The 17,208-nt window shown below is 42.1% G+C and overlaps 8 protein-coding genes across 8 annotated transcripts; 5 read left to right on the top strand and 3 right to left on the bottom strand.

The window, feature by feature from the left end:
- Window positions 1-6: 6 nt before the first annotated feature.
- Window positions 7-839, bottom strand: FA14DRAFT_160409 (Frataxin). Its single transcript, XM_025498661.1, has 3 exons — window positions 453-839; window positions 283-377; window positions 7-214 (listed from the first exon to the last, which is right to left on the bottom strand). The coding sequence occupies exons 1-3, from the start codon at window positions 798-800 to the stop codon at window positions 67-69; spliced, it is 591 nt and encodes a 196-aa protein (XP_025355412.1). The 5' UTR covers window positions 801-839; the 3' UTR covers window positions 7-66.
- Window positions 840-1,102: 263 nt separating this feature from the next.
- On the top strand, window positions 1,103-1,827 carry FA14DRAFT_178489 (uncharacterized protein; the record flags this gene model as incomplete). The annotated part of the gene is made up of 3 exons (XM_025500852.1): window positions 1,103-1,124; window positions 1,203-1,736; window positions 1,802-1,827. 3 exons carry the CDS (start codon window positions 1,103-1,105, stop codon window positions 1,825-1,827), a joined length of 582 nt encoding a protein of 193 aa, XP_025355411.1.
- A 1,027-nt stretch (window positions 1,828-2,854) lies between these two features.
- On the top strand, window positions 2,855-3,426 carry FA14DRAFT_154536 (uncharacterized protein; the record flags this gene model as incomplete). The annotated part of the gene is made up of 3 exons (XM_025497691.1): window positions 2,855-3,002; window positions 3,081-3,293; window positions 3,326-3,426. The coding sequence occupies 3 exons, from the start codon at window positions 2,855-2,857 to the stop codon at window positions 3,424-3,426; spliced, it is 462 nt and encodes a 153-aa protein (XP_025355410.1).
- Window positions 3,427-3,768: 342 nt separating this feature from the next.
- On the bottom strand, window positions 3,769-5,741 carry FA14DRAFT_167460 (alpha/beta-hydrolase; the record flags this gene model as incomplete). Its single annotated transcript, XM_025500090.1, has 3 exons — window positions 5,416-5,741; window positions 3,855-5,382; window positions 3,769-3,795 (listed from the first exon to the last, which is right to left on the bottom strand). The coding sequence occupies exons 1-3, from the start codon at window positions 5,541-5,543 to the stop codon at window positions 3,769-3,771; spliced, it is 1,683 nt and encodes a 560-aa protein (XP_025355409.1). The 5' UTR covers window positions 5,544-5,741.
- A 4,429-nt stretch (window positions 5,742-10,170) lies between these two features.
- Window positions 10,171-11,514, top strand: FA14DRAFT_171795 (Formyltransferase; the record flags this gene model as incomplete). The annotated part of the gene is made up of 3 exons (XM_025500355.1): window positions 10,171-10,175; window positions 10,220-10,847; window positions 10,921-11,514. 3 exons carry the CDS (start codon window positions 10,171-10,173, stop codon window positions 11,512-11,514), a joined length of 1,227 nt encoding a protein of 408 aa, XP_025355408.1.
- Window positions 11,500-14,049, bottom strand: FA14DRAFT_160407 (tRNA pseudouridine synthase D). The gene has a single exon (XM_025498660.1). It carries the CDS (start codon window positions 13,932-13,934, stop codon window positions 11,577-11,579), a length of 2,358 nt encoding a protein of 785 aa, XP_025355407.1. The 5' UTR covers window positions 13,935-14,049; the 3' UTR covers window positions 11,500-11,576.
- A 282-nt stretch (window positions 14,050-14,331) lies between these two features.
- FA14DRAFT_37673 (uncharacterized protein) lies at window positions 14,332-14,794 on the top strand. The gene has a single exon (XM_025502260.1). The coding sequence runs from the start codon at window positions 14,399-14,401 to the stop codon at window positions 14,690-14,692; it is 294 nt and encodes a 97-aa protein (XP_025355406.1). The 5' UTR covers window positions 14,332-14,398; the 3' UTR covers window positions 14,693-14,794.
- On the top strand, window positions 14,455-16,784 carry FA14DRAFT_160405 (uncharacterized protein). Its single transcript, XM_025498659.1, has one exon. It carries the CDS (start codon window positions 14,897-14,899, stop codon window positions 16,301-16,303), a length of 1,407 nt encoding a protein of 468 aa, XP_025355405.1. The 5' UTR covers window positions 14,455-14,896; the 3' UTR covers window positions 16,304-16,784.
- Window positions 16,785-17,208: the final 424 nt, after the last annotated feature.

The raw sequence follows: 17,208 nt of genomic DNA, 5'->3' as shown, positions 1-17,208 counted from the left end.
GAAAAAGTCTTCTTTTATTGCTCAATTGTACAATGTATTACACACACCCACTTCACTTGTGTGAGATTATGAGTCGCCCATATCGACTGTGATTGGTTTATTGAAGATTTCGCTTAATTCTCTATTGAGAATGTTTCGGAAATTCCATTCTTCTCCATCTTTGTGCATGAACCATTCATTATGTTCTGAATCGTAGTCGAAGCGTTTTGGGCCACTGGATTGAGAGGGATGAAAAAGTGTCAGAGGCGATATTCCAGATATATGCGTCATTTGGACACTCACCTGGTCGGACTTGAGAACCATATCTGTTTGTTTGGAGGCTGTTTGTTGATCACGTATGTACCATGTGATCCAAGACGTAGAGTGAGCACGCCAGACTGGAGGAAGAGGAAATAGAACAGTAAGCATCGATGAAGCAAGAAATGCAGGCAAACAGCACATAGTGTACCCACCGAATATTCCGCTTCATAATCATCTGCATCAGGTCCATCGTATGCCTCCACCAATTGTTCCAATGAATCCGTCAAAGAGTCCAAGCATGTATCGGCCACTTCATGATATTCATCTTCGGAAATGCTTGCTTGCTGGAACTTTTTAGTGGATGTCGCATAGCTTCTATATATTGATGAGATGCTGTTCGATAGACGTCCTCTTGAGTTGAGAGCTGTTGTTTCTTCAGATCGGATTGTCGTATGAACGGCGGATATTCTTAAAAGAGGTGAAATTGACGCAGTCGTATGAATAGATCTGCTTATCTGCCCACGCCTGAGCAGTATCCGAGCTGTATTTCTAGCAAACATGACTTCAAATATGATGGCAGTGAAATTACTCGATGTTGTAGCAAGATATCAATTGAGAAGAAATAAGATTACGTGCTTTAAGCGGAGCATTTTATTCAATGGCTCTCTCTCCTCCGGCTTAAAAGGCGAATCGTCTGTGCGATTTTTTGAATTGCAGATGCAGGGTGTGTACTAATAGTATACGCGGGTATGCATACATGCTTATCAGACACACTTTTGTAGGTCTTGCAATCATCTTATCCTTCAGATGAACGTCCATAAAAGATAGCATCGCCCAACCACAGAGAAACTACGATTGAACAATGGCAGACAAAGATAAAGCAGGTATGTATTTGGGAGAAGCCATCGATGCAGTGACTGGCAATTGACACAAGCCCTCGCATTCCTTCTCTCTTCTCCCAGGTCCATCCAATGCTGGAGAAAGTTTACTAGATTTTGCCAGCTTACCGGCAGATGCACTCGACAGCTATATAGCCCATTACGACCTGGCCAAAAGCTATCCTCCTCCACCTTCCCGTCGTTCACCTTCGCCGCCTTCCGCAGACGCTGACGTTATAGACGAAAGCGAAAGTGCACTTAATGGATCGCTAACATCTCGTAGAGGTAGTCGAGTCTCAGCACGAAACGTTGAAGATGCAAACCTTGCAACAACATCCTCTAGACTTCGTCCAAGGTCACCATCATCTTCCGTCGCACATCTATTCCCCGGCAGTACAGGTTTGGGAAAACGAAATGCAAGTGCGGCTGGATTAGATGAAAATGGAATGGATATAAACGGACAGAGACCGGATGATATTCCTGCTCCAAGTCATTTCTTTGATGTACAAGAAGCGGATGAATATTTGGCACAAGTTGCAAGTAAACACTTTGCTGCTCAGCCTCAGCCTAAAGAAGGAGAAATTGTCGTTCAATTCTTGTACAGATGTCGTGCTGGAGGTAAGTTTGCATTTAGAAGGTTGAATAGGGATGAATGCTTATTGACTCGTCTTTCATTTACACAGACAAATGCCTCAAGATCGCTTCGTGATCCCTTTTATCGTGCAATGTATATTATGTTTCAATTCGGTAAATCTTGCGTGTTGCATGAATCTTCGATCCCAATGCTAGTACAGAATTGCTAGCATTCGATGTCCTGAACGGAGCGGCGAGGTGGTCATCATGCAATCGATTTTTTGCTTTTTCGCTCACCAATGACATCATCTTGATTAGTTTTGAGCGTTGTTCTCGGGTACTTAAGATCCCCCTCCCACCGTACTCTTTACCTTTTGATACCGAACCAAATCACAACCACACACTTTTACAAAAATGTCTCCCGATTTCGAAGCCATGATCGCAAGTTTCTATCGTCAAATGACAGAGCTTGGTAATCATATCGATTCAGCAAGAATCAGTCGAGAAGAAAAAGATCACTTTTTACGAAAATACAATACACTTCTTTGGAATGTGGAAGAGTTGGAAGAAAGAGTCAAGGAACTCAGAAGTGAGTAGAGGTTTTGTTGAAGTCGAAGAGTTCATTTGATTGACTTTTGATTCACTTATCACTTCACTTCGATAGAGCTAGACGAGACAAATCCCGAAAAGAAGGTAAAGGAGAAAGCAAACTAATCCGGAGAGGAATAAGCAGCCACTGTGCCCCGCTTAAGCAAGTGTTAATGAGCTTTTGTTGACGTTTTTCAAATCTTTCTTTGATAAACAAATGTCCCGAGTTCGCTTCGTGATCCGTTTCGCCAATGTGTGTATCTCCATCAAATCTACAATGATATCTTCCAAAAAGGGAACTCTTGGGTTATGAATGATAACATTTGTGATTTTAATGCGTACACAATTTTGCACCGCCTGAGATCATGCATGAGTGTGACGGGCCTTCAAAAGGGTTCGTCATCATGCAATACGTTTCGCTCTATCAACTACTGACATCATGTCAAAACAGTTCAAAAAATGAGAAAAGTTCATTGCAGGCTATAAAAATGGCCTTTTGATTCAAATAAATTTTTCCCCAATCAACTACAAACAAAAAAGAAACAAAGAAATCTTTTCCCACAAAACTTATCAAGATGTCTACACCTTTCGATACAAAATTTATGACTCTCCAGTCAGAATTAAGTCGCATCTTAATTCAAGAGCCAGATCTCTATTCAAGTGATGTAATCAACGGTTTGAAGAAAGAGATGGAAGAGTTGAAGAAGAAACACACACAGGAATGTTAAGGTGAGTTGAATACATCATTATATCTTCAAGAGCCGGTGATGCTCAAACTACCAAATCGATCTACCATTTTAGCCATTTTAGCGGAATTGGAAGCAGTCAACAAGAAATTACAAGCAGCGAAAAAGGAATGGGAAGCGGAAAAAAAGGAGCGAGCAGAGAAGAAGGAGCAAGTAGGGAAGAAGTGGCAAGTATCGAAAGTATCGAATAATCTTTACTTAGATGATCCAGTTCACCGGTCAAGGAAATCAAGCGCAGAGTTGGAGAAAAGAACAATTGATTGTGTAGGTGAGTTGAATACATCATAATATCTTCAACAGCCTGTGATGCTCAACTATCAAATCGATCTACCATTCTAGCGGAGTTGAAAACAGTCAACAAGTTTCAAGTAGCGAAAGAGAAATGGGGAGCGGAAAAGTAGGAAGCAGCGAAAAAATGAATGAAATAGAGGATTGGCTCACCTATTGGGAAGTACACTAGAGTCGGCGGAGATGAACGCAGAAAAGTACGACTGCTTTTGGTCTGTATAGATCCATGGCCGTGGTGAGCAGTCTCTATTTACGATTTCAACATTTTGTAGCTCCTGAAATCATGTTTCAAAAATGTATTGAATTGTATGAAAGGTTTTCCAGTTGCACGGTATCTCAATGCAGCATGCATTTGCAATTGAAACAAGATAAAAAAAGATAGGAAAGTAGATGTATATGATGATATATGTATTTAAAAAAATAAAAAAAGGCGTCATATTGAATCATCGATCAGTTTACCTTCCCTTGCAGCATTCTCTGCACTGTTGAACATTGCATCAGGTGCAGTGACGATGATTGGTGTGTCTGATTTAGCGTTCACCTTGGTGGATTCGGAATCATTGGTTTCTGTACTAGATTCAGTTCCTTTGGATGCCATTTCTTCCGGGTAAGGCGTTCGTGTTGCTTCAATATCCTCCAAGATATCATAGAAGCACCATTCTACAGCATCACATGCCCAGAAATGATCACAATGTTCCGCTTCTTCTTGACGTTTGTATCGCAGCAGTCTAACGTCCGATTCTTCATTCTCTAGTCTGTCCAACAGAGGTTCTGTCAAGACCAAGAAATCCATTCCACCACTAAAGATTGATAGAGGTGGGAAAGTGTTACCATCCCACCATTTCTCAGCAGTTTGATCCAAAGTACATCCTCTTGTTGAAAATCCACCTGAGCCTGCCCACCAATAAATCGAAGCTGAAGAAACAGGTTGAGGGGTGAATCGGAACATCTTTGCTTTTCTCCTTCCTAGCCAATTTGCATCAGTCCAAGCGAATAAGAAGGCGAACATCTGGTATCCTAGCGCAGCAAAAGGATAAGCGGGAGTATAGTCGTATGCAATCTTCATCAACGGAATGAAGTCAAGCACGCCAAAGAACCTTTGCCAAGTCTTCCACTGCAAATTGCGCAATGCTGTGAAAGGGAAACAACTGGTCAATGGACCTGCAAATACAGCTGGTGCCAATGCTCCAAAGTATGAAAGCTTTGCACCTAGTTCCGGTACCATGCTTTGTGACAGGGAGATGAACATCGTTCCATTTCCTTGAGAGTGTCCAATGAAAGCAACCTTGTCGTATCCAGTCTGTTTACGTACGTGATCCACAAGTGCTGGTAAATCATAGATTGCTAGCTCACGAATGTTGTAATCCCAAAATCTTGGATCGCTTCTGCTGAGAGTTTTATGACCCATATCAAACACACCACGATTGTTACCTAAGAAGACTTGATATCCTCCTTGTCTTGCAAGCCAGAATGCCAAACTTCTTTCCTCTGAAGTAACGAATGATCCCGAAGATTGGAAAAGACCATGCATGATCAAGACTGGGAAACCTCCTCTGCCATCGCTGTGTTTTTCGTGTTCTCTTGTGGGATCAACGATTCTGTTTACACGCAGTAGGTATCCATCTTGAGTTTCTGCCGTCTCGTTGATAATCTTGAAACCACATGATTCAGCATAGTATCGCACATCTTTGATCAGATCTTCTTTTCTCCACCTCTGTGGTTCATCCCAATCCTTCGGTTGGATCACCTTTGGCACAAACATCTTTGGTATGGCTGCCAATAGACGAACAGTAAGAGCCCAAATGACAACACCTATCAGGAATGCAGATGATAGAGCATTTGCTAGGAATTGTGACCACTGTAGTCTAGCCCAAGAGATGATAGTCGGTTGTTTGTATGGTGGAGCGCCATCTCTTCTAGTGAAAATAGGTGCAAGTCCTCTCGTAGGAGAAGTGGGAATCGAAGGGTCATCAAAAGCATTGATTGGTTTTGTATAAACATTTCTACTTTTGATAGCATCTAAACTTGGCTTATCGATTCGAATACGCATACTTTGAGCAGATGTTGGTCTACTTATTATTCCATCGCTGGATGTGCTTAACCTTTGTTTTCCGTTTGAGAGTCCTTCGGGTAATGCACTTGCTTCTGCTGTATCCACATCTACCAATTTTCCACTTGGCCGTATTCCAGCTGTTAGTTGTGGTTGTTGTTGTTGTTGTTGGATAGACATTTTGTCGATTGTTTTTTAGTGGCGGCTAGTGAGCATTTGTTGTGTTCTTGATGATGATGATGATAAGGCAAGGTAAATGCTGATGATGACGATGACGATCAGCTCTATGATGGCGAACAAGAGATAAGATTGGATTGGATAAGACGCCGAACTGCAATGCAAGATCTTGCAAGACTAACAATAAACAACCGATCTAACACACCTGTTTTCACTGATGTCATTTCAATTCAACTTAGTCTCTTTCAAGTGTGTGATTATAAGCGGAGAGCAATGCATATGCATATATCTAAAATAGACTGATTAATTGCTTGCACACGCTTCATCCTCGGCGTAAAAGGCGAAAATAACAAGAGGAAGAGCACAGCACCCGCGTATGAATTATTCTATAAAGATGGGAATTTATTCATGCAACATTTCTCTCTTTGTTCAGGGTCGCGGTGCACCGTACGCGTTTCACATTAAAGCGGTGTACCACAGTGCTTTCTTCAGAGAAACACACAAATGTGAGTGAATTGTCGGACTTTTAAGTGCGTATATTATCGTCATAGACCTGCTGCTCCAATTGATCCGTGAACCTAACAGAACCTCAAGTACAATAATTAAGACATATATCATACAGTGGTAAAAAGGGGTTTACGCAATAACGACATGTAAACATTCTGGTAAGTTTGCTTGTTTGTACTGTGACCTTCTCAAAACAGGGTTCAAAGAGGTTTATAAAATTCATATTTTGTATACTTCAAAGTTCCCCTATTGGCTCAAGGCATGGAAATATCGAATTTTAAAGGTCTCCTGGTGAGAAGAATGTTCGAATTTTACCTAGCGATGCTCCTATTTCGGATTTCTGAATTGATCACTACACTTCCCAGTAAAAATGATATGCCAACTAAGTTCAGTGGAGATTTGATAACTTTGCAAAAAAAAAAAAGAAGTAGACGATTCTCTCACCTTATAAACAGACAGCCGACAGAAATTTTTCACATTTTTTACCTCTCAACCTTACTGCAAAAATGCGAATTCGGACTTCTTCAATCTTTCTTACATTGGCTTTAACGATAATCTTTAGCCAATTATGCGATGCATCTGGACCGAATGCAATTTCAGTAGTCGAGCGAAACGAACCGAAAGAGGTGTATAATCATCTCTCCGTAATCAAACGTCGTCCGAGAGATCAAGATCAAGCGCCTAGTATTGGGGGTGGTCATGACCCCGATGATGACGGTGGAGATAATCCTCCCTGAAGGACAATCCTATTGATCTAGTAGAGAGCATATCGAGAAACGAGCCAGCTCTTACGTTGATGTAATAAAAGTGATCAGTAATTTCCATCTTTCATCAATAATGTCAATACAATCTACAAGCCCACACGATTCCAGTGCAAATTTCATTCTTCTATCCAATCAAGTTTACGCTCGATCATACTCCACTCATTCTTTCTTAATATCTCGATAATAAAATCTTTTACTTTGATTTTTCTTTAGATAACCTAATGAGCCATGACTATATGATTGAGTTTCTCCCAACAAATACTTAACGAGTTTTAAAACTTAATAAGCGGATAGAAGACACCGCTTATGAATTGGCTATTGATTGACGTTTAAGTGTGTCTGATTTTCTTGAGATACAATTAAAGGAAAATCCAGAGTTTCATCGTTTGTATACCTCCCAATACCCCTGATGGGTAGAAGTCAAGAAATGAAAGTATTGAGGATGAAAGTCTCTCTTTTTGAAGAATGTTGAAATTGATTTATATATTTGATCCCCTTTAATTTGCTGTTGTAGTCTGCATACCGAATTGTATTATGTTCAAAGATCAAGAGCGTACCTTCCACTCTAACTAGAGCAAAGAAATAAGAAAGTCATACGTGAAGACACTTACTGACGGCTTCATACTTCACTCTCATTTCACACAATTACCTTTCAGCCTTACCGACGAAACAAACGATGCGTCTTCATTTCTCGTCATTACTTCTTTCATTGGCTGCAATAGCAATTTGTGGCCAACTTTGTAATGCGTCTAGGCCGAATGAAGCGTTAGTCGAGCGAAAGGAACCGAAAAGAGAATATTATCATTTCTCCGGAATCAAACGACGTCAACTAGATCAAAATCAAGGAGCGCCTAATAATGGGGGTCATGACCCCCATGATGACCAACCTCCTCCCTGAAGGACGATACTGTTGATCTAGTAGAGAACATATCAAGAATTGATGTAGCCCTTACTTCAATGCGACCGAGAGCAAATAAGAGCAAATAAGAGCAAATAAAGAGCAAATGTTATTTTTATCTTTTATCAATCCCAGTCAGACCAGTCTACAGGTCAACTCAATTTCTTTACTATACTTGTTATCCAATGTAGTCAAATCTATGCTGGATCATACGTCTTCTCACCAATTCATCCTTGAATAACTTTCTCCAACCAGTGTAAACTAATTTTACATTGCTTATCTCCCTATTCGACATGTTATATGTAACTCCTCACTCCTGGATTCTTGTGTAGTCCGCGAAATAAGTATTGAAACACTACATTGAAATGGTAATCATACATAAAGACACTTGTTGACAATTCAATACACCAACTTTATTCCCTCTTCTTACCTCTCAAACTTATTGACAATACAAAACATGCGCCCTCAAATTTCTTCAATACTCCTTCCACTGGCTCTTATGGTAATTTTTGGCCAAGTATGTAGTTCATCTGGGCCATATGAAGCATTGATCAAGCGAACCAATACAGGCCCAGACGGACTCAAAGGTCGTCAACTTAATCCTGGTGCTGGACCACCAGGCCCTGAAGCTGGCAAGTACAATCCTCCTGACAAAAGAAATTTGGTCCGGCTGATCTAGTAGAGGGTATAACAAAGAAAAAGATTGGCGGTGCCTCTTATTCCAATGCAAACAAGAGCAAGTAAGGGAGATTGTCATCTTCATTCTCTCACTTGTAAAATTTGCTTGCATCTATTCAATTTTCTATTTTGTGATCTAATGCCATCCAACAAACTTTATATTCGACACTGAGCTTCTTTCTTTCTTTACTTAAATAAAATTCGCCAAAAATGTATTCCTACCGTATTTTCCCTCTATTAGTGTTTTTGGTGAGACATCATTCAATTCTAAAACAGCTTCAATTTAAGAAAGAGGACCAATTGTACGCGCTCAACGTTAACATCACTGACTACCTACCTTTTGATTCACCATTGACTATGATCTTATTGAAAGTGGTTTCGAAGAAGTTACAGTATTTTTATAGTTTGTATAGCATCTAGTCATCTCGGGAGGAATCTAATATTGAATTTCGTAAGGTCTCCTGAATGATGAGGGTTAATCAAGAGAAACGTTTTAATTGTTTTGAAAGTCTCCCTTCTCTATTAATTTAGCTGTGTTTCCCTTTCTTCCCGTTATGTCAAACATGCTCTACGAAAAGCGAACGGATATTTTCACAAAAAAGGGAGGTTGGTATTACTGATTGCATTGCTCGTTGCCCTTTTCGCTGTAAGATGCATATCTCATACTCCTTATTCTCGTGTTAATGTTCGCTGAATCCCTTTCAAAGATTCCACATTGTATCATATCTCAAGACTCAAAGTTCAGTTTTTGTGTTATTGGAAATCGAGAGAAACATACATAAAGACAGCAATTGACGGTTTAATTTCTGTCTCTATTTTCCCATTTCATCCATTTCAACTCTTTGAACGAGAAAATGCGTCTTCAAATCTCCTCATTACTACTTTCATTGGCATTCATGACAGCTTTAAGCCATGTATGCAATGCTTGTGATGCACACAAATCATCAGTCAATCAAGTAAAGCCAAAAATGATACGATCAAACTTGTCTTTCATCAAACGTAACACACGCCATTCCAAGCCCACTATGAGCGGCAAAGGCTTTGTCAATAATATCCAAATGCTCCCATTGAAACCACTGCAGAAATAGAAGTATAATCGATCCACTCGTAGTCAATTCGGCTAAAACTGGTGAAGTAAAGAAATGAAGTCCAGTATGCAGTCCAAGGATTTGGCATCTTCCAGTAGCTTCACACAAACTCAAATCTGCAAATAATACTCGAGAATGTCTTGCTATTTCCTTTTCTTAATGATGATATTCTTATGACAAAAAACCGACCCTTTAATCCTTACGTCTGTTCATTTCGAAGCTTTTGGAGCTTGTTTAGGTGTTCAAATAATGTTTCATCCGCTGTGATCGCGAAAGATACAGATGTTGATGAACAACAGATTTCAGAATGACCACCTGATGAACAGGTTTTGTTTTGACATCTTCAAGTGAAGCAAGCGGTGGTGGAGTATGTCAGGTAAATATATGCGGCGGAATGGCACTGTGTGCCTCACCAAAGGAGAAAACCATGTTGAGCTGTATGAGATCAGAGATGAGAATAATGAGTATTGAGCTTGACTGAAGTAATGTATTACACATCTTCAATGAACTTTGCTTGAAATGATTACTGTATGATGATTTTTGAAGGTGGTGTTGGATACGCGTAAAAAGAAGTACACTGTGCAAGTGCCCGCGAAAGACTCGTTCTCCACTTTTGCCAAAAGTTGATCTTTTAAACTTTCACTTCTTCTTCCAAAGTACGACAGTGATCATCCTTGCAACACTGAAAGCTTGACATGGCGTAAGAAGGGCTTCGATGAACATAGTACCAAAACGGATCGGTAGGCTGGGTACGTCTGCCTATGTTCCTTCGTCACAAGCATGGTTCAAAATACGCAAAGTGGATAGAAGACCTTTATTTTTATCGTCCTATTCCACATCGGCAGGAGGAGCATATGACGTCAAGCGATCAAATCGCGGCAGACCGTTCAAGGTGCTGTTTTGTGGTACAGATGATTTTGCATTGGAGTGTCTCGAAAAGCTACATGCAAATCCCGATATATGCGATCACATTCAAGTCTTGACCCCGGCAGATGCACCCAATCGATGGGAACGTTCAAAGAAGGTGGTAACGATTCCACCCGTAAAATCATTCGCTCTTGTCAATGGCTTGGCACAACATACGATCCCGGAAGGGGGTTTGGATGAATTCGAGATCCCGAAAGAATTCATCAAAGAAGCAGAGAGTAGTATCCTTTTGACTGTTTCTTTCGGTCATCTTATCCCGCCAAAGATGCTGGATCACTTTTTATGGTCTAGACGATTGAACGTTCATCCGAGTCTTCTACCCGCATTGAAGGGTGCTGCTCCGATTCAATGGGCTATAGCAAGGGGCTTACAAGCTACCGGGGTAAGCATTCAGACGTTGGGCACGTCATTCGATTCGGGCGAGGTGTTGAGCCGAGAAGAAGTCGTAAGTAGTTAACAAGCACATAAGCTTGGATAGGCTGGTCAGAGAACTAACCTTCACACCTTTCTTGCCTCAGGCTATCCCACCAAGTTCCAGCTATAAATCTTTGCGAGAGATTATCAAACCGATCGCTGCTGAAAGACTGCTGTTTACGCTTTCAAACTTACAAGAATGTGCAGATACTGCATGGAAGAATAAAGACAGGCCAAATGAAATCGAACAATCTCATGCACCTATGATCAAACCACGAATGACCTCTATCCGCTGGAGCACATGGAGTGCCAGTAAAATCGAAGCGAGACATAGGGCGATGGGATATCTATTCTCATTAAGAACTGAAATCATCACGCAAACAGGAGAACGGGCAGCGGTTCTACTGAGGGATGTAGACTTATACCATCATGACCTTGACTCACCCGGCAAGCCTCTTTCGGAACAAGCGTTCCAACTAATCAAAAATGCAGAGCCTGGTGAGCTTGTGCATGATAAGGAGAGCAATCGTGTTCTTTGCCGCTGCGCTCCTGAAGCTGATGGAAATGAGCATATCTTCCTCCAACTAAAATCGGTGCAAACAGCAGGCAAGAAAGAGGTGCCTGCAGATCAATGGATAAACGGTTACACAACCACGAAAGGATCAATTCGGACAGCAAGGTTTCTGGATGCAAATTGATGGTGAATTAATACATTGTACTACTAATACACAAACGCATATCTTATACATAAATGTTCTGTCTATTTCCGTATTTGATCTTCGCCACGCATAGTCAACTCACGTTGATGATTTGAGCTGGTTTCCTGTTTGAGAATCTCACGAATGGCCATGGTGGCATATGCAGAAACACCGAGGGTAAAACGCAAGATGAGGGCAACAAAAGAAGGTGTGGCAGGATCCACTGGTTCATCAAATCCGACAGGTTTTGGAGGCGCTTCCAATCCCAAAATTTTATCTTCATCCGATTGAACCAGATTCACATTTGCGTCCGTATACCGTACCAGGTCATAAGAAACATTCTTTGGCAAATGCAACAGAGCTCTATAATCTCCCGTCAAAGCAAGTTCAGGTGATTGTTTACCCGCATTCTCAAGATCTTCAACCCGTAGTCCTTCCTCTTGTAAGATCCTTTGATAAGGTTCAAACATCCAACTCGTTTGTGGGATTTGTACTTGACTACCTGGCGATGGAATCATGACATCATGAATCGTATATTTGCTCAATTCCGCTTCATCTTCTATAATTTTGACTTGCTTCTTTCCAAAGCTATTACTAGTTGCTGTTCCGTTTACGACTGCATTCAATCGGGCATCTTCATCCTCATCTTCATCGCCGGCGCCTACTTCCACATAGCTCTCTTCTCCCTTCAGCCAGACATAGTCGCCTACAATGGGTGCTTGAAGACCAAAGTCTTGTGCTCGTTTTGATGCAAGGCTATTCCAGATATACGATTGGAATGCATGAACGTACATCGTACGAAGAGAGCGTGGCAAAGCGCTAAAGTATTTTTTCCAATCAATATTGCTCAAGGAGGAAGGATTTTGACCTTGTGGAAACGCATATCGATCAGCTTTCATACGTGATACGATACTGCGTTCTCCAACGTAAAAGTTAGGAATCAGCGAGAGGAATTCGTCAAACTTGCCTTGCTGATAGGCCTCTCGTGCTTGTTGAGCATTCTCTGGATCACCTTGTCTTGGCGACATGATCAATTCAACAGCGCCTTTGTAATCACCTTTCAACAATGCTATACCGATCTTATGTGTGGAGATTGTAGATGTTCCGAATCTTTGCATTCCATAATAATTGATGAAACCTCTCGTCTTGAGCACTTCCATCGCAGCATCAACAGTTGATCGTTCATTCACTTTGACATTGCGCAAGACGATTTCGAATTCATTTCCTTCCAATTGCCCGAGATGAAGTTGATCGTCTGCATATCGAAGATGGGCAATACGAATTCCGCGATCTCCTCTGCGAGAAACAGCATTGATCAATTCTTGTCCTTTGCCTCGAAAGTCTGCCCTTCCGACGTTTCTGTGCAATCCGTTAGCCATCCTCCAAAGATCATCCAATGTCCTGCGTCCTCTTTTTAGTGCAACTTGTTGTACTGTTACTCCACGTTTGTCCTTTGTACCAGCAACACTGATGTCTTTAACTGGCTTACCACCACCACCTCCACCATGCATGAGGCCTAAAGAGCGAGCCAAAATATTGAGAGCATCTTGACTATCTCTATTTGTCTTTTGCATTAGAAAGTGAATGTAAGGCGGTAGCCTGTCATTGTCGGGTTTATCTCGTTTGTCTTGTTTTGCTGCTCTTCGCTGTTCTGGTCTACCTGATCCCCATCGTATCCGAATAGCACTTTGACTTGTGCCATCTTCTGCTTTTACATCTGTGTGCTCTGTCAAAAGAAGACTGTTGAAAGCCTCTCGTACAAGCTGGTGTGCTTCTGTTCTTTGCTGCTTGTCCGTTAAGGGTAACATGTTTACGAATCGATCATCCCTTCCTTCCTGTTTGGGCTTTGCACCTTGAGTCCAGAGTGTTTTCAGGGTTTCGAGACCATCAGCACCTAGTAGTGCCAACAATTTCGTATTCTGTTCTTCATTTACATTCCACCCAGATGTTTGCTCAGATGCTTGCTGCTTTTCTTGTTGGTACTGTGATTGTCTTGCCTTTTTCTCTTCCTCTTCTTTGGCCAATCTTGATTGTTTTAGTTGTCCACTTTGGTCATTCTTCTCTGCTTCTTGTTCCTTATAAAGTGCATATAGCGTGCCACCTCCTTCTTCTTCCTTTGGTGGTTGTAATGAAGTGATTCTACATACTTGTCCACCTCTTGCAACTTCTCTAACATGAAAGTCAGAGTATCTCTGTTTGATGATTCCTCCTTCTATCGGTTTGAGATCTGGATTGACATAAGCAATGATACCAACATCCCTTTCTGATACTACAGCTATCTGTTCATCTTGTTCTGTTGCAGGATTGGATACATTTACCCTCTTTGCTCGATGTTGCTCTTCGTTACCATTGTTATGTTCAATTGAGTGCTTTCTACTAAGGCTGATATCCTCCACACCGGGTTGAATATCGTCTGTCATGTGAATGCTAACGTTTTGCTTAAAATGATAAGCAGATATGGGAAGAAGTGCAAGTGTTGATTCTGTAAATGTTCCTTCCTTCGGCGATTTTTTATTTTTTTTCACTAAAGAATCCCTTTAGAGATTAATACACGCCTACCCCAATTGGCCGCCCGGCTTTTTTATCTTTTTCTTTTCTTTCACGGACAATTGGGGCAAGCACACGTTCACGCGTGAATTAAGCCGGGATAGGTGTCCGGTTATCTCGTTCCTCGTTCCAATGCCAAAGCTCAGCGCGTTGCAATGCATTTGCCGGCAAAGTAGGTTTGCGAAAATAAAAGAGTTGCGCAGCGCACGCTATAAGGACACAAGACCCCCTAGATGGGAAGTGCTTGTATTGCAATTCTGCATGCGGTAAAAATAAAAAAGGCACAAGCTGTATCCGTGCACAAAGACAGTGCCTGATGGAAATGAATCTGGAATGAATGCATGAAATACGAGTGATTGTGATGATTAACTTGCTTTTCTCATTCACGCACATCTTTGTCTCTCCCCTTTACTTGACGATCAACCCAAATTGCGGAGAAGGTGATCACATCAAGAATAAAATCTCCGATTTATTACTTCTCTCTACCTTCATCTTCAGCCCATTCCGTTATTTCTTGACAGTCTGCACAGACACTTTTTCGCATTTTCATCTTCCGGCTTCCTCTCAAATCATTTACGCCGCTCAAAGCGGATTCCGAGAAAACGCAAAGATCGTTGGCAAGCTAATTTGACAATTTATTGGTTTGGAGCAAGTGTCAGTTGCTAAAGTTACTCAGAAGAAAGTTTAAATCGTGGAGCACGATACTGGATAAATATGTCCCTCGTTTCTCAGGTTGGTCTGTTAGCCTAACTTTGGCTATCTGAGGTCTGAAACGTCATACTTTTGGTTCAACGGCAACACCCACACGTAACTATCAAATTTGGATGCCTGGAACATGTCGAAAGCTGCAACAATGAAACCATCAAGAGGGCTCGGATTGGGAGGCGGTTGGCTTTCAATGGCACCGCAAACTGATAATACACCTTATAGGCCTCAGCCTGTAGCCATTGTGGACGAACAGAGGGAAACCAATCAACAACCTCCATCCGGACCTTCGTCTGATCAAAATTCTCCCGTCATTCCACCTCATCGTTCTAAACATGGAGGATTACAGCCTCAGCCATCTTCATCCTCTTCGTCTCACGCTATTAAAGCAGAAAGTGTACACGCAAAACAAGAGCTCGTATCACCTCAATCACAATCCACAGGACCATCTGCACTTCCACGCAGATTGATTCCTCGGACGAATGCTAGGTTCAGTGTGGGGGATTCTACCTCCCAGCCTGCTACACCAGCTTCTCCTGCTCCTTCAAGTCCACCACTCTCTCCTGGTTCTGGAGATGGTGATCAATCGCCTGCAGCTTTTGATGTTCGGGATAGCTTTGCCCCTATGCAATGGAGTAAAGCTGTTGGTTCTACTGTTCCATCCTCTTCTAGGAGGACATCACAGACTGATGGGGAAGGTAAGTCAGGAAATCGTCTGCAGCAGGGACAACGGACTGGAATGGTAGCCAAGCACAAAGCTGATGTGATCGTAGAGGATCACGACGACGAGTCTGATGGTGAACGGGTAGAATATGCAGGTAGGAAATGGAGAGGAAAGACGGCGAATGCAATCGAACAAGAGATGGAAGCATTAGGGGATAGAACTGTGATGAGTTATGCACCGGATGCAGTATACCTTGCCAGCAGGTTGGAAGGATTACGTAGGAATCTGGAAGCTGGAGGAGACCGATTCAGACGCTGGGCATGGGAAGACTATGACCAGATTGAAGCACATGGGGACATTGACGGAGATCATGAAATGGAGGGAACAGATGTTGTCATTGCTTCGGCTGCAAAGAAATTATCACAAGAAGTTGAGTCTCAGTCCGTCAATGCTCTGCGTCATTCTTCGGCGCAAGCGTCATACCACGCCTCACCTGCAAGATCTGCTCTTCTCAGCTCATCAATTCTCAGTCCAGTACAAGAGGTTCCTGCCGATCCAATGTCAACTTCTTCAGTTCAATATGGTCAAGATATTGCACAAGCCGGACCATCACATACTGCTGCAGGCGACGTAGATAGAGCAGCAAAGGAGGCCGCCCTTGATGCACGAGTAGAGATTCGTACTCTGCGTAGACCGGATTTGGAACAAGTTCGGGAATTGCATTGTTATCATGGCGATGGAGATAAGGTGAGTAATTCGTTTGTGTTTTCTTTTCCCCTTTTTCCTTGTTTTCTTCTTTTTCTTCATATCATCAAGACTACTGGGTATTGGTTTCCTTACGAAGTTTCGATTGTTCTTGAATACCCTTGGTAGGATATCTTTGTCGATTTGCAAACACATCATGTGCCGCTGGCTGCAATCTTTACTACTCCTACAAATACGCCAGCTGTTGTGCGATCGAAAGAGTCATCAAGGAGAACAAGCACAAGTGCAGAAGAAGTACAAGAGCGTCAAGAGGAGGACAGAGAAGCAATGGAGCACAATTACAACTTTACCATTATGAGGAACCGCTTGTTCGACGTGTAGAGATGGAGCTGGATTTCTATATACTTTTTACGACTACCTTTGACATCTTTGGCATTCCTTTTGGTGCTCCTTTTCGACACATCTCTTACATTCCCACCATCAAATCTTCCTCTCCTCCTTCTCTCCTCATTTCAACAGGTTGATACAGACACATACACCACAAGCGCCGCATTCTTACTACGTCTACTTGTTGATGAGCATTATGTTTGCCTCGTTGCAGTGGCTAAACCCTTACCAGAGCCACCAGCGTTACCGAGGACAATGTCTCCTCGACCGCCTCCGCCATCTCTGGATATGCCAGCAACGCGAGCTCCAGTACTATTGGCAGGACGTACTGCTACAAATACACGACACAATCGACTACCAATCGTACCAGGTCAAAGGCTGGTCACAAATACTCATCATGGCGGAGTAAATGATGGTACACCTGCGCCAAGAAGCTTTGGATTAGGTCCCGACAGTGAAACCAATCCTTCATCCTCAGAAGGAGATGAGGATCAGACACAACAGGATGGCCTGTTTGAGCAAGCACACGTTGCAAGTACCTACACCACCGGTAAAACTTCTCCTCCAATTGATGACAGTGCAAGCGGTAGAATGGAGGCTGTCGTGGAAGAAGAAGATCATGATCATCGAATGGATGAAGATATTGCAATTTCTGAAACAGAAGGTCATGGTAAGAGAAAACCGGA

Source organism: Meira miltonrushii (genome assembly GCF_003144205.1).
Source record: "Meira miltonrushii strain MCA 3882 unplaced genomic scaffold FA14scaffold_2, whole genome shotgun sequence".
NCBI classification, from domain to species: domain Eukaryota; kingdom Fungi; phylum Basidiomycota; class Exobasidiomycetes; order Exobasidiales; family Brachybasidiaceae; genus Meira; species Meira miltonrushii.
Note: the sequence above shows the minus strand (reverse complement) of the source record. Positions and strands in the feature narration are given on the sequence as shown.